A 13,971-nucleotide genomic window follows, 5' to 3' on the forward strand; every position below is an offset into this window, starting at 1 on the left:
AATAATATGTTTTGTATATGTAGTGCACTATATAGTGAGCATAGGTCACGATTTTTTTCACTAAAGCGGTGCGCCTAGGTAGAGACCATGTGACATTCAGGATTTAGCCAGTGGTATGGTATTTGCGGCTGTCAGGGGTGTGTTCCAAACAGTGTTCTGTTGTACTTAATAGGGAGTCACGTCGTATGGTTTATGAGCTAAACAGTCTGTGAAGTTCATTCCGAGGACATTTGGGACGGAGCCATTAAGCAAGGTTGACATTTCTGGAGCGCGTCACAGCTAAATGGCTTAGCCATGTAAAAAAGCTTTAGTCAATTTGCTAACGGTTGTTGTTAATATTATATTTGACGCTTTACTGTCAATAACATTATTACCTTTCATTATGTTTAGCTTGTATTCTTAGTAATGAAAGATAATGTCTAATAAGGTCGATAATAGCTGGAAGTTATCCGGCTAAGCCATTGACTTTGACAGCTAGCCAAACATGATGTGAAAACGTTGGCCTAGTGTAAAGAAATTAATCAGGTAAAATTAAAATAGACTAAAGTTTTGTAATTAAAGACTTAAAGTGTTTAAATTAACATTCATTTTTACATAAATTGAATATATTTGGTATATTCTGAATTTATTCAGTGGCGGCCCAAAGTCTGTAACATTTTAAAAGAGTAAATAAGGGTTAGAATTTCTTAGTATGTGGTATCTTCTCTATTTTGGTGTAATGTAAATACAGCATCATTTAAGCTGGCATGGACTCCACGGGTTTAGTTACATTCTGATGATCCATGTTATCCCAGCATATTTTACAATATTCCAATGATCATCTTGTGACGGTACTAAATGCTTGACTTTCAGTGTCTTCAAGTGGCCCTTTAAATGCTTTATGGGCTTTAGGTCAGGTGACTGTGGAGAAAAGGAGGCAGTCCATGGTGGTCCATGGGTTTGTTTTTTCACATGAAGAGGTCCTTGGCAGCAAAAAGCCTGAGAAACCCTGATCTACTTAACTTCCTATAATCTTAGACCTAGTACCATTTCTGATCAGTCTCAAACCACCCAAGCACCACCTATAAATCTTCATATAGCAGCAGACGTTAGATAAATTGTGTCATACATGTGATCATTTTTCTAATGCTTGCACAAGCAGTGCTTCTTGTGTCAAGATTAACATGAAATATTAAATTGACACCAAGGTTTAACTGGGTTTGCTTTGAAGTTGCTATCTTTATACATTATTGGCTCTATAATGCTGCACTCCGATTCTGAAAGTGCTGCATTTTACTAAAGCTTAGAATTTTAAATGTCTGACTTAAAACTAGGAAAAAATTGCTCCCCGTACTTTAAATTCCCATTAAAAAGTTAGGCTGCACTATGCCAGAAAACACATAATGTGCATTGCTGGTGTGAATAGGGGTGAATGTTATTTTTCTCCCAAAAAATGCCATATTTACTTTCTAAACTACGTACAATGTAATTAAAAAATAGTTATGGTGTTATGATAATTGGGGCAGAGCCATAGATGCTTGTAAGCTACTGGCTTTTCTATATAATGGATCTAAAACCAAGAAAGGCAGTAAAATTACCATGAATATAATATAATATAATTTACAGCAATTAGGAGATTACACCTACAGTGGTGACAAACAGTCCAAACAATTATTACAGGTTAATAATCTGATTACTAGTTAGGTACCAGCCTTAACCACTAAGCTATTATTGGCGCAAAATAGATTTAGGTGCTGGACTGGACAGTTTTTTTTTAATTGACCTCAATGACTAAATTACAGGCGACGTGAGACAGAGGGCATTGGAGAAAGCAATGCAATGACCCGTCTGTGCATGCAACCATTCTTGAAGCTTCATTGTTGTTAATAATTGTTGTTTATTCATTATTTTAATGATAACACCTATATGGCTATGTAGACAAAGCTTTATCCGAATATAGTGTGCGACTGGATTAATCTACCCGCCATGTGATCAGTTTTATTACCAACCTAAAAAATTTTTTATATAATATTAGAATATCTGTATTTCCTAGGTTTTAAAACAAAATCATAGTGTTTAGTGCGACTTGGGAGATTAACTACGTTAAATATAAAATACATTGCTATTTTCTATCCACTCACTCTGTCAGAGCCACCTGCTCTGACCTTATGCTCCTTTTCGCCTGTTGGTTCCAGTACGTGTTCTCATGTCCAGACTTCCACAGCAAACAGTATGTACAGTATTTTTTGACATTTCTGTTTTGTGAATTCAGGTCGTGTCTAAGTTGAAATCATGCCTGGGAAACTAAAGGCAAAGATTGTGGCGGGTCGGCATCTGCCCGTCATGGATCGTGCAAGCGACCTCACTGATGCTTTTGTGGAGGTAAGATCAGACATAATTTGCTTCTCTGCTGTCTAATGTAGGTCCCGTGGTTGTCCTGCATGTTGTATACTGGACGCACTGTTCAGCCAATTAACTAGCAAATGATGTTGGAGCTAGAAGAAGATGAAGAAGAAGATATACTTTATTTGTCATATATACATATACAGTTGTACTTTACAATGAAATTCTTTCTTTGCATATCCCAGCTTGTTTTGGGAGCTGGGGTCAGAGCTGGGGTCAGCCATTGTACGGCGCCCCTGGAGCAGACAGGGTTAAGGGCCTTGCTCAAGGACCCAACAGTGGCTGCATAGCAGAGCCTGGATTTGAACTGCCAATCTTCCGGTTGATAGCCCAAAGCCCTACCCACTAGGCTACCACTGTCCCCTAGAAGTCTATAAAAAAGTTTGTAAAAAAAAAATGGGGCAGAGAGTCTGTGCTGACATGGATTTTGGTATGCATAGTACTGTCCTAACCTACATTTGTGGATGCAGTGACGTACATCTTTATTGAAAACAAGCCCATGAGTTGATATCCTTCACAGAAGCATGCTGGTTTTCTGTGCACTTTTTCGGGTTCTGCAAATATAAAATGATGAAATACCTCAAAATATTGCATGTTTGTTATAAAAGGTTGGTTTTAATTATTTGTTAATTATTTGTTGATGCATTGTTTTTAGCAAAGTGGCAAGCTTTGCTCATAAACATTCTGGATGCTGCTTTTATTCCCAAGCTTGATTCAGTCCCAACTTTTTCGAAATGTCTTTCAGCCATCAATTTCAGATTTAAGAATATATTTACAAAACACAATGACATTAATAAGGTAAAGCATGAAATATCTTTTCTTTGTACTGTTTTGCTGAAGTACAGGTCATAGTGGATTTACACGTCATAGGTTTTTGTATTTATTTGTATTTCACTTACTGTCTTTTTACATTTGTACGAGGGTTCTTCAAAAAGTTTTCACACTTTTTAAAACTTTATTTATTTCAAAGACAAATTACAAAATTTTTTACCTTCTGATGCATTTCTCCCAGCGTTGTACCAACTTTTTAATGCCATCAGCAAAACATATTTTGCCTGAGTGCATAGCCACAGATGCACCGCTGCTTTTAGATCATCATCACATGAAAATCTTCTTCACCTCAAAGCTTCTTTGGGAATCCAAAAGGTGGAAATCAGATCTCTCTCGGTCTCTTAGACATGACCAATTACTACTCCTCCCACCCTCACCGTTTCTAACCAAAATTTAGTGCGGACACTTTTTGAAGATCCCTCATATGAGTGGTGTCAGACAGAATTCAAATATAGCTTATAGCATTTTCATTTTTACATTCAGACATCTGATTTTTACACTAATGTCATTATTTATACAGGTGAAGTTTGGAAATACAACTTTTAAAACCGATGTATGTCACAAGTCACTGAATCCTCAGTGGAATTCAGAGTGGTTTAAGTTTGAGGTAAGATGCTTCCCCCTTATGATTAATTTTGGTCAGAATTCTGTTCTTGTTTTGTAGATGTTTTGACACTGTTTTTAGCGACAAGCTCTACTGTTTTGTTTTGGACTACAAACAAAATGTGCAAAAGATTGTAATATATTTTTTTATCTGAAAAATGTCATTCGATTCTTTTTTTCCATATCATTCATTTCAATTCAAGTAATGTCTGACACAGGATTCCTTCAATCTTTTCATTATTTGCAGGTAGATGATGAGGATTTGCAGGACGAGCCATTACAGATAACTGTTCTGGATCATGACACATACAGTGCTAATGATGCAATAGGAAAGGTGTACATTGACATTGACCCGCTGCTCTGCAGTGAAGCTGCTACTGTCATCTCTGGCTGGTTCCCCATCTACGACACCATACATGGTACATGTTTGCAAACCTGTTGACTGTTGATTTGTAGGTGAATTCTGTGGCTCAGGCTGTTATAGAACTAAGCTTGAAGTCTGAGTTACTGCTTAAATAGATTGAATTAAAACCCAAATGAATAAATAATGAAATAACTAAATACTGCTTTGTATGGATAGTTTGGATAGTTTAATATAAAGATCACAGAAAGGTTTACAAAAGTACACAGTATCTAGAGATGGCTAAACAATTATTCAGTTCATTTTGAAAAAAAGTGGCTTCACTGTGTTACTTTATTATTATTATTATCATTTCTTTTCTTTCTTTTTTTTTTTTTTGCCAACAAGCTGTATTAGCACCCTGTCCAGGGTGTTTTTCTGCCCATGCCAGGTGTTTCTGTGTGTGCTGGAGTCACATCATTCTAAACAGAATAAAGCAGTCAGTAAAAAGGACAAAAATGACCTTTAAAAGTTATTTTAAACTACAAACCTAATTTCCAGAAAAGCTGGGACATATTGTAAAGTGCAATAAATAATTCTGTGTGTCTTAGGTATACGTGGTGAGATCAACGTTCTAGTTAAAGTGGACCTCTTTAATGATCTGAATCGATTCAGGCAGTCTTCTTGTGGAGTCAAGTTCTTCTGTAGTAAGTCTTCAAGCCATTCTCATAGCTGCAGTTACACTCTCTCATTCATCTGCATGTGTTTCTGTAGCTGATTTTAGATGAAATCTGTAGTAATATGTAATTTCTTCTTCTCATTACATCTCCACCTGCCAGCCACATCCATACCACGATGTTACCGTGCAGTGATGGTCCATGGTTTTGTGGAGGAACTGGTGGTCAACGAGGATCCAGAGTATCAATGGATTGACCGCATCCGAACTCCACGAGCGTCCAACGAGGCCCGGCAAAGACTCATCTCACTTATGTCGGGTACAATAACTATATTGTTAGAAAATGCCACAAAATCAAGTTTCTGTCTTGGCCATCTCTGTCCCCTGATCTACACCAAACAGAATTTTTTTTATCCTGGTGAAGAGTGCACAAGTGAGAACGTCTGACCCTGGATGATCCAGAGAGATTTGTTTTGAATGGCATGAGGCTAAATGTGTTAGCTTAGTAAGCGAAAACTGGTGTAATGCTGTAATCGTTGTCTAAGTAGCACGTCCGAATAACCTGCCTTATAAGTCGATGACTTATTAGAATCCTCTATACTTAGGCAGCTGCCTATGTAGGCAGTAGACAGCAAGGTAGCTCACTAGGTTTTCGAACAGACCCAAAGCTCTGTAATATCCAACCTTATTGGATGTTATAGGAAAAGTCTAAGTGCTGTTTTATTGGAAAAAGGAGGTTGTACAAAGTATTACTGCCGTCTGGCCTGGTCTTCAGTCCTCTGCAGCTCGCATCCTCTGCCCAAATTCATTTTAAAACAATGATTCTTACAGCGTTTCAGAAGGTTCGTGTTATTAGTTTGTTGTTTGTTTCTATTAGTAGTAAGGAAATGTTTACTGAGGAAGCAGATCCGTAAGTCTGTCTTGATAAGAGCATCTGCTAAATGCTGTAAATGCAAGCAGTAGTAAGGGGTGTGATTGATCAAGTTTAGAGAATAGATATTTGTTTCTGTCTGCAGGTGAACTCCAGAGGAAGATTGGTCTGAAGGTGCTCGAGATGGGCGGCAATGCGGTGGTTGGCTACCTGCAGTGCTTTGACCTGGAAGGAGAATCTGGCCTTGTTGTCCGTGCCATTGGCACTGCCTGCACACTTGACAAAATCAGCAACACGCACGGACTCACAGCGAACGCTTGCAACTCCTCTCCGTCCAGAGATATAAAAGAGTGAGTAATAATAAACCTGCACACTAAACACACCAGTTTCTTTTGTTCAGTTCTACTCACTCTTATCCGTAATGAACCTCAGTGGCTGCAGGTGTTTTGACCAACAGTACAGGAGCTTTACTTGATCCCAGTATTTCCAGGCAACTGTTTAAGCAGGTGAGATTAGGCTCCGCTTGTGACTGGTTTGTATGGACACCTGCAGTCTTGCCGCTGTTTCGAATAAGAGTAGATCCCTCTGCTTTAGTGCACAGACACATTACAGTGGGGCCAAAAAGTATTTAGTCAGCCACTGATTGTGCAGGTTCTCCTACTTAGAAAGATGAGAGAGGTCTGTAATTTTCATCATAGGTACACTTCAACTATGAGAGACAAAATGAGAAAAAAAAATCCAGGAAATCACATTGTAGGATTTTTAAAGAATTTATTTGTAAATTATGGTGGAAAATAAGTATTTGGTCACCCACAAACAAGCAAGATTTCTGGCTCTCACAGACCTGTAACTTCTTCTTTAAGAAGCTCTTCTGTCCTCCACTCGTTACCTGTATTAATGGCACCTGTTTGACCTCGTTATCTGTATAAAAGACACCTGTCCACAGCCTCAAACAGTCAGACTCCAAACTCAACCATGGCCAAGACCAAAGAGCTGTCGAAGGACACCAGGAAGAAAATTGTAGACCTGCACCAGGCTGGGAAGAGTGAATCTACAATAGGCAAGCAGGTTGGTGTGAATAAATCAACTGTGGGAGCAATTGTAAGAAAATGGAAGACATACAAGACCATTGATAATCTCCCTCGATCTGGGGTCCCACGCAAGATCTCATCCCGTGGGGTCAAAATGATCATGAGAACGGTGAGCAAAAATCCCAGAACTACACGGAGGGACCTGATGAATGACCTGCAGAGAGCTGGGACCAAAGTAACAAAGGCTACCATCAGTAACACACTACACCGAGAGGGACTCAAATCCTGCAGTGCCAGGCGTGTTCCCCTGCTTAAGCCAGTACATGTCCAGGCCCGTCTGAAGTTTGCCAGAGAGCATATGGATGATCCAGAAGAGGATTGGGAGAATATCATGTGGTCAGATGAAACCAAAATGGAACTTTTTGGTAAAAACTCAACTCATCGTGTTTGGAGGAAGAAGAATGCTGAGTTGCATCCCAAGAACACCATACCTACTGTGAAGCATGGGGGTGGAAACATCATGCTTTGGGGCTGTTTTTCTGCAAAGGGGACAGGATGACTGATCCGTGTTGAGGGAAGAATGAACGGGGCCATGTATCGTGAGATTTTAAGCCAAAACCTCCTTCCATCAGTGAGAGCATTAAAGATGGAACGTGGCTGGGTCTTCCAGCATGACAATGATCCCAAACACACCGCTCGGGCAACGAAGGAGTGGCTCCGTAAAAAGCATTTCAAGGTCCTGGAGTGGCCTAGCCAGTCTTCAGACCTCAACCCCATAGAAAATTTGTGGAGGGAGTTGAAAGTTCGTGTTGCCCAGCAACAGCCCCAAAACATCACTGCTCTAGAGGAGATCTGCATGGAGGAATGGGCCAAAATACCAGCTACAGTGTGTGCAAACCTGGTGAAGACTTACAGGAAACGTTTGACCTCTGTCATTGCCAACAAAGGTTATGTTACAAAGTATTGAGTTGAACTTGAACTTGTTATTGACCAAATACTTATTTTCCACCATCATTTACAAATAAATTCTTAAAAAATCCTACAATGTGATTTCCTGGATTCTTTTTCTCATTTTGTCTCTCATAGTTGAAGTGTACCTATGATGAAAATTACAGACCTCTCTCATCTTTCTAAGTAGGAGAACTTGCACAATCAGTGGCTGACTAAATACTTTTTGACCCCACTGTATTTTATCATGATCTACACTCCTGGGCAAAAAAATTATTTTATTTTCATTAACTGCTTCATCCCAGTCAGGGTTGCAGCAAATTCACTGGGCTCAAGGCAGGAATACGTTAGATTCATTGCAGGGCTTTGGCCATCTCCTAAGCTTAGGACAAAAGATATTTTTAAAAATGTAATCATTCAGACATGTTAGGTTGAGTTTTATATCAAAAACATGCGTACAGGCGCTCGAGTGGAGCAGGGGTTTAATGAACTCGTGAATTCGAATCACAGCAGAGCCACCAACCTGGCCTGGCGTCCACACAAACACAATTAGCTGTGTATAAGGGAGGGAAGGCTGGACAAGGGTCTATTTGCATTGCTGCGAAATACAAACTCTGACACTCGTCCGGGTCACATGGACCTTGGTGTGGCTCTCTGTACACGCCACGGCTCAGTGTGTGAACCCAATGGTGTCAGGCGATAGGAAGCGGCTGCAGATTAGACACATGTCAGAGGGAATGTGTGGTGATTCAGTTCTCCTTGATCAGATTGGGGGTTGTTTAAGTACCAAGCAAATGGTGGCACAGGTCTCAGAACTAAATAGTTTCTGCTGTTTTTTTGGCTACTGCTTAGTTGTTAGAACCATGTTAGATATTTTAAGTGTCCATATACTTGTGATGCTGGACTTTTTGACCACTAAACTGAGCGTACCATTTGCAACCTATACACTTCTGTTTCTGCAGATGGGTGGCACGGTGGCTAGCACTGTCAGCTCACAGCAAGAAGGTCATTGGTTTGATTCCCTGGTGGAGCAGTCTGGGTCCTTTCTGTGTGGAGTTTGCATGTTCTCCCTGTGTCTGTGTGGGTTCTTCCGGGAGCTCCAGTTTCCTCCCACAGTCCAAAGACAAAGAAAGCAAGTGAGGTGAATTGGAGATACAAAATTGTCCATGAATCTTGTGTAACAAGTAACTACCTGTCCTGTCATTAATGTAACCAAACCTGACATTAAAATCTTAATTAAATAAATAAATGTTCCTGCAGATAACGCTAACCACAGAGCCGTTATGATCTGGTTCTGTTCCTGTTTTTAACGTCCTGTCTCCCTTCCTCTAACTAAACTCTAAGCCTATTCCAGAGATGTGTGTCTATATAAGCTCTTGTAGTACTCGGAGTGAATGAAGGCATCTCAAACTCTTAACCTTGAGTGTTTTACCCATATGGGATTCAGGAAGTTCTTCCTCACCTGATCTACGTATGTCTATAGAAGGGACATCTGTGTAGTTGACTTTAGGCTGCACCTAACAGACCATTACATGGGACATCTGGTTTGGCCATTTTTTTTTGCCCAGGAGTGTATGACAGAGTAAACACTGTTTCTAGCATTGATTTATTTGAAATACATGACTGCCAATTGATTTCTATACAGCTATTCCTGTTCAAGCAGTATTGTTAATACATTCTTTTTTTTTAACAAATACATTACTGTACTCTCTTTACATAATAAATTGTTCTATCATTTGTTCATACACAGACGAAGGTAAATGCTCAAAATTCGACTTTCATAGCATGCATCCTTTCACGAATGCACTTAGTTAAGCAGGAATACCTCAGAAACATGAGGGAGCATAAATGTCCAGATGTTCTACGTGCTGTAGCTTGTTTTGATCTGTATGTGAGAGGGTTTGTCTATGAGTATGTTCTTAACAATTACATTCTCAGCACACAAACACTCCACACCCCACCTTTTCTTCTTGGCATGTATTTTTTTCTGTTCTTTTCCCCCTCTTTTTACCTCTGCTTCTCTCTCTTTATCCGCCTGCTTTTTTCCCCTGCACTTGCATGGTTGCATTAATGAGTACTGAGGAAGCATTGCCACTCTGGTGTACCGCGTTGCACTTCGTTCTGTTTGCAGTCTGCTTAGTGCAGCATTTGTCTGTGTGTGTGTGTGTATTGTTCTGTTGTTTGCATCATGCTGTCTTGTTTGTGCCCTCAGTTGCGTGCAAGTGGCCACTTTCTTGTAACGGCTTTTGGTTGTATTTATGCTATGTGTCTGTGTGTAGCAAAGTGCGTGTATTAGCTTATGTGTGATACATACCGGTGAGCCAAAATGATAGGACCACCCGCCTAATTTGCTGTCAAAAACAGCTCAGACATGCTAAACATCTAAAGGAGCCCTATGGTATCCAGCAGATCCTTTAACATCTATATATTCAGAGATTCTACTGTGTATTCCACAGTACATCCTGTTGCCATCTCTTCTCCAGGTAAACAATGCGCAAGTGCCCAGCCGTCCGCATGATCTTGGAGAACACAGGATTGTTGGACCACTTGACTTTTTTTCATTGATCTGATGTCCATAACCAAAGCCTGTGTGCCAATTCTAAGTGTGCCTTGGGTAAATTGAAACATTTTCAGCAAAGCCTTATTTGCAAAGGACTTTTATGTGAATCTCAAAAAAATACTTTAGTCAAAGGATCAAATTTGTCACAGGTATATTCTGAAATGTGAACACAAAATGTGTTAACAGGTATTGTAAAAACTGCGTCCTGGTTTTTAGGAGATAAAAAGAAATGAGTACCCAGAGAAATCACCTATGGAAACCCCTACTATGTCATTATTGCCTGTCTATCTGCAGGTACCATTGACCATCCAGCAGAAACTGCAATTGCAGCAGTATAACTATAACTGTGTTGGTGCTTGTCTGACTGATAGCAGAGCGTCAGACCTCTGCACCACACAAGCAGCCTCTCTATTTTGCATTCATAAAAACTTTTCTGTTTACTCTGCCGATTCACTCTTCTAAAATAATAATTAACTGATTTACTGGACGGGCCCTAGTACATTTGACTCCTGTGTCCCTGTGTGAGTGATTGCACATGTGTGTTTTGTTTATTCTTGTGTCTCTCCTGGAAATAAAGGCATGTATGATCATATGTTATGTGTTGTTATGTGGCATGTGTGTGTTGTACATATCTGCCTTGTCCGTCCTTGTATGTGTGTTCTGTATGAAATGTGTGTGTGTGTGTAGCTCTCCGCAGGCTGCTCTTTCCGCTCTTGGATGTCGCTCCACTCACAGCAGTCCGGTTCACAGTGCAAGCAGCCGTCTCTCTCAGGGCTTCTCTGTTTCCGTGCCAACGCTGCTCTTCGCTGGTATGAAGCACAGACACAGGAGCTCAGAGGGCCCAAGAGCCAGGCAGTGTAGGCAGGTGACCCCCCCTCGACCCCATGTCCCCTCTACAAGCTGGCCAAAGTATGCCCGCCACCCGCTCTCCATTGAACCAGATGGCTGTGACATCACCAGTCCCCCTCCATCCCCTTCAGCTTCCAAAGCAAACTATTCTGCACCTAAGGCCCACCCAACCATTCCAATGGGCCAATCAGTGGGCTTCTATTGCCACAGTTTAGCTAGTCGGATGTCTGAGTTTGCAGCAAGGTGTTTGGATTGTGCCTGTGTGGTTTGGTAGTTAGTGAGTACAGAAGATTTTTTCAGCTTGATCTACTGGAAGTTGTGCCTATCCGATTAAGCTAGTCATCTTTCTGGTCACATGATCAGAGGGTTGTGCTTTGGTGAGCTGAGTGTTGTGCTTTGGTTAGCTGAAACAAATGCTTTTTTCTCCATTTCATTGATATGTGTTGTCACGTCATTGCTTTGTATATCCTTGTTTTCTCATTTTTTCTCCCACCCGTCGTCTGTTTGTTCTTTCTGTTTAGCCTGGCTCTCTTTTCACAATGCTGTTTCCGCCCCATGGCCTTTTGCCTGTTTAAACGTGAGCACCAGCCCCTGTCTTTCCTAACACCTATAGCTTTCCCTCTTGGTTATACTCATCTATACCCATTCTTCCTACTCGTTCAAGACACGCAACGCAGACACACATGCAACAGTCCATCCATGTGGACAGGGTGTGTGATCGAGTCTGTTCCTTGCTCTGACAGGACTGGTTTCGGGGAGGAGGCCCCTGGCGTCCCAATGTGTTCAGGACCTCCTACCCCTCTGAGAGCCCAAACCTTCACGTCCTTCTCCCCCTCCAAGTCGTTCAGCCGCCAGTCCTCCTCCTCCGACACAGAGCTGAGCCTCACTCCCAAAACCGGTAAGATCATCCTTACCAAGTTTGAGCCTGATTTCTATAAAAGTGTTCAGCCACTGCTAGAGAAGATTCCTGCACTGTGTCAGTTCTCAGTAGATAATTGGGAAAATGATCTGAAAACGGTTCAGCCAGATAAAAGACTTTTTACTACGTTATAATTATAATAAAAAATTTATAGCAAACATTTACTGCATTTTTTTTTAAATGCTGTGATCACCAAGTCCCCAAATATACAAGAAGACAGGCAAAGCATATTTACCCACAATTGTAAGCATCTGGAGATGTCTAGATACTACAGGAAAGCTGTTTATGCAATAATGTTATAAAATTTAATCTTTACTGTTGTGTACCTGTGACTTTTTTTGGAGTTGTTTCCGTAAGAGGTTGTAGACACTTTATTAGGATACATGGTGTCAAGGACTCATTTAACATAAACAAACATTTATGTTAAAATCAGACTTCCTCTGCCATAAAGCCAGAATTGTTTGGTAGTTGGGTCATTCATCAGGACAGTGATCATGATCAAATTATATCAAGTATCCAAATTCACACAAAAACTGAATATATTTACTGACCCTTTTTCATCCCTCTTTGCCAAGAGTAAAGGGTAATATTTTTGCTGTATAGTTTTTTGTGGTTCGACTGTGAAACATTGCAGGTTGGGTGGGTACGGTCTTTCAAAACTGATCCATGCAGGACTCTACTCAGAGACTGACCAAGATCTACCCCTAGAGATAAATTGCAACCATTTATCATTAGGTAACCAATGCCATGATGCCCAGAGAGCTAAAGGTACCAAACTTTTTCTGTGTTTGTTTCTGTTTGGTTTGGTGTTTTGACTTTGTTTTGTCTTGTTGGTATTATAATTGTATTCTTCTATTATTAAATAATTGTTCGAATTTCTTGATTTATATTAAGCTTGTGTTTGTGTGTGTGTGTGAAAGATACAGAGAGATACAGAGAGAGGTTATTAAAGTGTAACAGGTAAATGCTAGATCATGAAATTGGGAGTGACTGTATGGATTCTAGGTCAGTTGTTTTATTTTAATGTAACACAGTTCATGACACACATTTTAATGTAGCCTCAACCTTTCAGTCATGAATCTTGTTCATAAAACACAAACTTAAATTTACACAATATGGCCAGATGTATGTGGACAGTTAAGGTGTTTCAGTGACACACATTACTAGCAGGTGTATAAGTTAAAATAAAGTCTATGCTTTCAACTTTCTGGCAGCAGTTTGGTACAAGGCCCTGTCCTGTTTCAGCATACTCTTCCATACAATGCCAGGTAACTGATAACAGACAAAAACTTTTAACCGACGATGACTAGCTTGTGCAACATAGCAAGCGTGGCAAGGATGTAGAACATAAACACCATCTGCAAAACCATTGCAGTTATTCATGGTTTAAATAATATAAATGCATTTAAAAACTTTTTCTGCTTGGATTACAATGGCAGCACTTTCTCGGAAAATGTTTGATGACTTAGCTGACCCATGCACACTGAGTGTGTAAGGATGTGTCTCAAATGAACAGTGTGAACTCTTACTGAACTTGAAGTTCAAATCATGAAAAAGGAATTAAAATGTTTTGGGCGGCATGGTGGCTCAGTGGGTAGCACTGTCGCCTCACAGCAAGAAGGTCCTGGGTTTTAGGCCGCTCAGGTGGCGCAGCAGTAAAGTACGCTAGCTCACCAGAGTTAGGGTTTCGAATACATCGTATCGAATCTCAGCTCTGCCTTTCCGACTAGGATGGGTGGCTGCTTAGACATGCAAATAAGATGAATTGGAGATACAAAATTGTCCATGACATGTGTTTGACATTAAAACTTGTGAACTGATTAACCTTGTGCAACCAGTAACTACCTGTTCTGTCATGAATGTAACTGAAGTGTTGACATTAAAATCCTAATAAATACATATTATATATTAGGGTGTAGGGATGAATCTCAAATCAACAGTGTGAACTCTTTCTCTTACTT

General features: G+C 40.3%; 1 protein-coding gene across 5 annotated transcripts in view; it reads left to right on the plus strand.

Annotated features, from left to right (window-relative positions):
- The window catches only part of c2cd5 (C2 calcium dependent domain containing 5), a 50,554-nt gene that overhangs the window by 352 nt on the left and 36,231 nt on the right, over nt 1–13,971 (plus strand). For 4 of the 5 annotated variants that reach the window (XM_063005228.1, XM_063005230.1, XM_063005233.1 and 1 more), the window contains exons 2-8: nt 2,252–2,361; nt 3,734–3,820; nt 4,064–4,235; nt 4,768–4,863; nt 4,996–5,151; nt 5,849–6,053; nt 11,835–11,989. In XM_063005228.1, the coding sequence (XP_062861298.1) occupies nt 2,272–2,361; nt 3,734–3,820; nt 4,064–4,235; nt 4,768–4,863; nt 4,996–5,151; nt 5,849–6,053; nt 11,835–11,989 (961 nt within the window). In that variant the 5' untranslated portion in view covers nt 2,252–2,271. Of the gene's footprint in view, nt 1–471; nt 526–2,251; nt 2,362–3,733; nt 3,821–4,063; nt 4,236–4,767; nt 4,864–4,995; nt 5,152–5,848; nt 6,054–11,834; nt 11,990–13,971 lie in introns of those variants that run through there. The other variant, XM_063005229.1, reaches the window with a different exon arrangement.

This window comes from Trichomycterus rosablanca, chromosome 11 (genome assembly GCF_030014385.1).
Source record: "Trichomycterus rosablanca isolate fTriRos1 chromosome 11, fTriRos1.hap1, whole genome shotgun sequence".
Classification (NCBI taxonomy): Eukaryota; Metazoa; Chordata; class Actinopteri; order Siluriformes; family Trichomycteridae; genus Trichomycterus; species Trichomycterus rosablanca.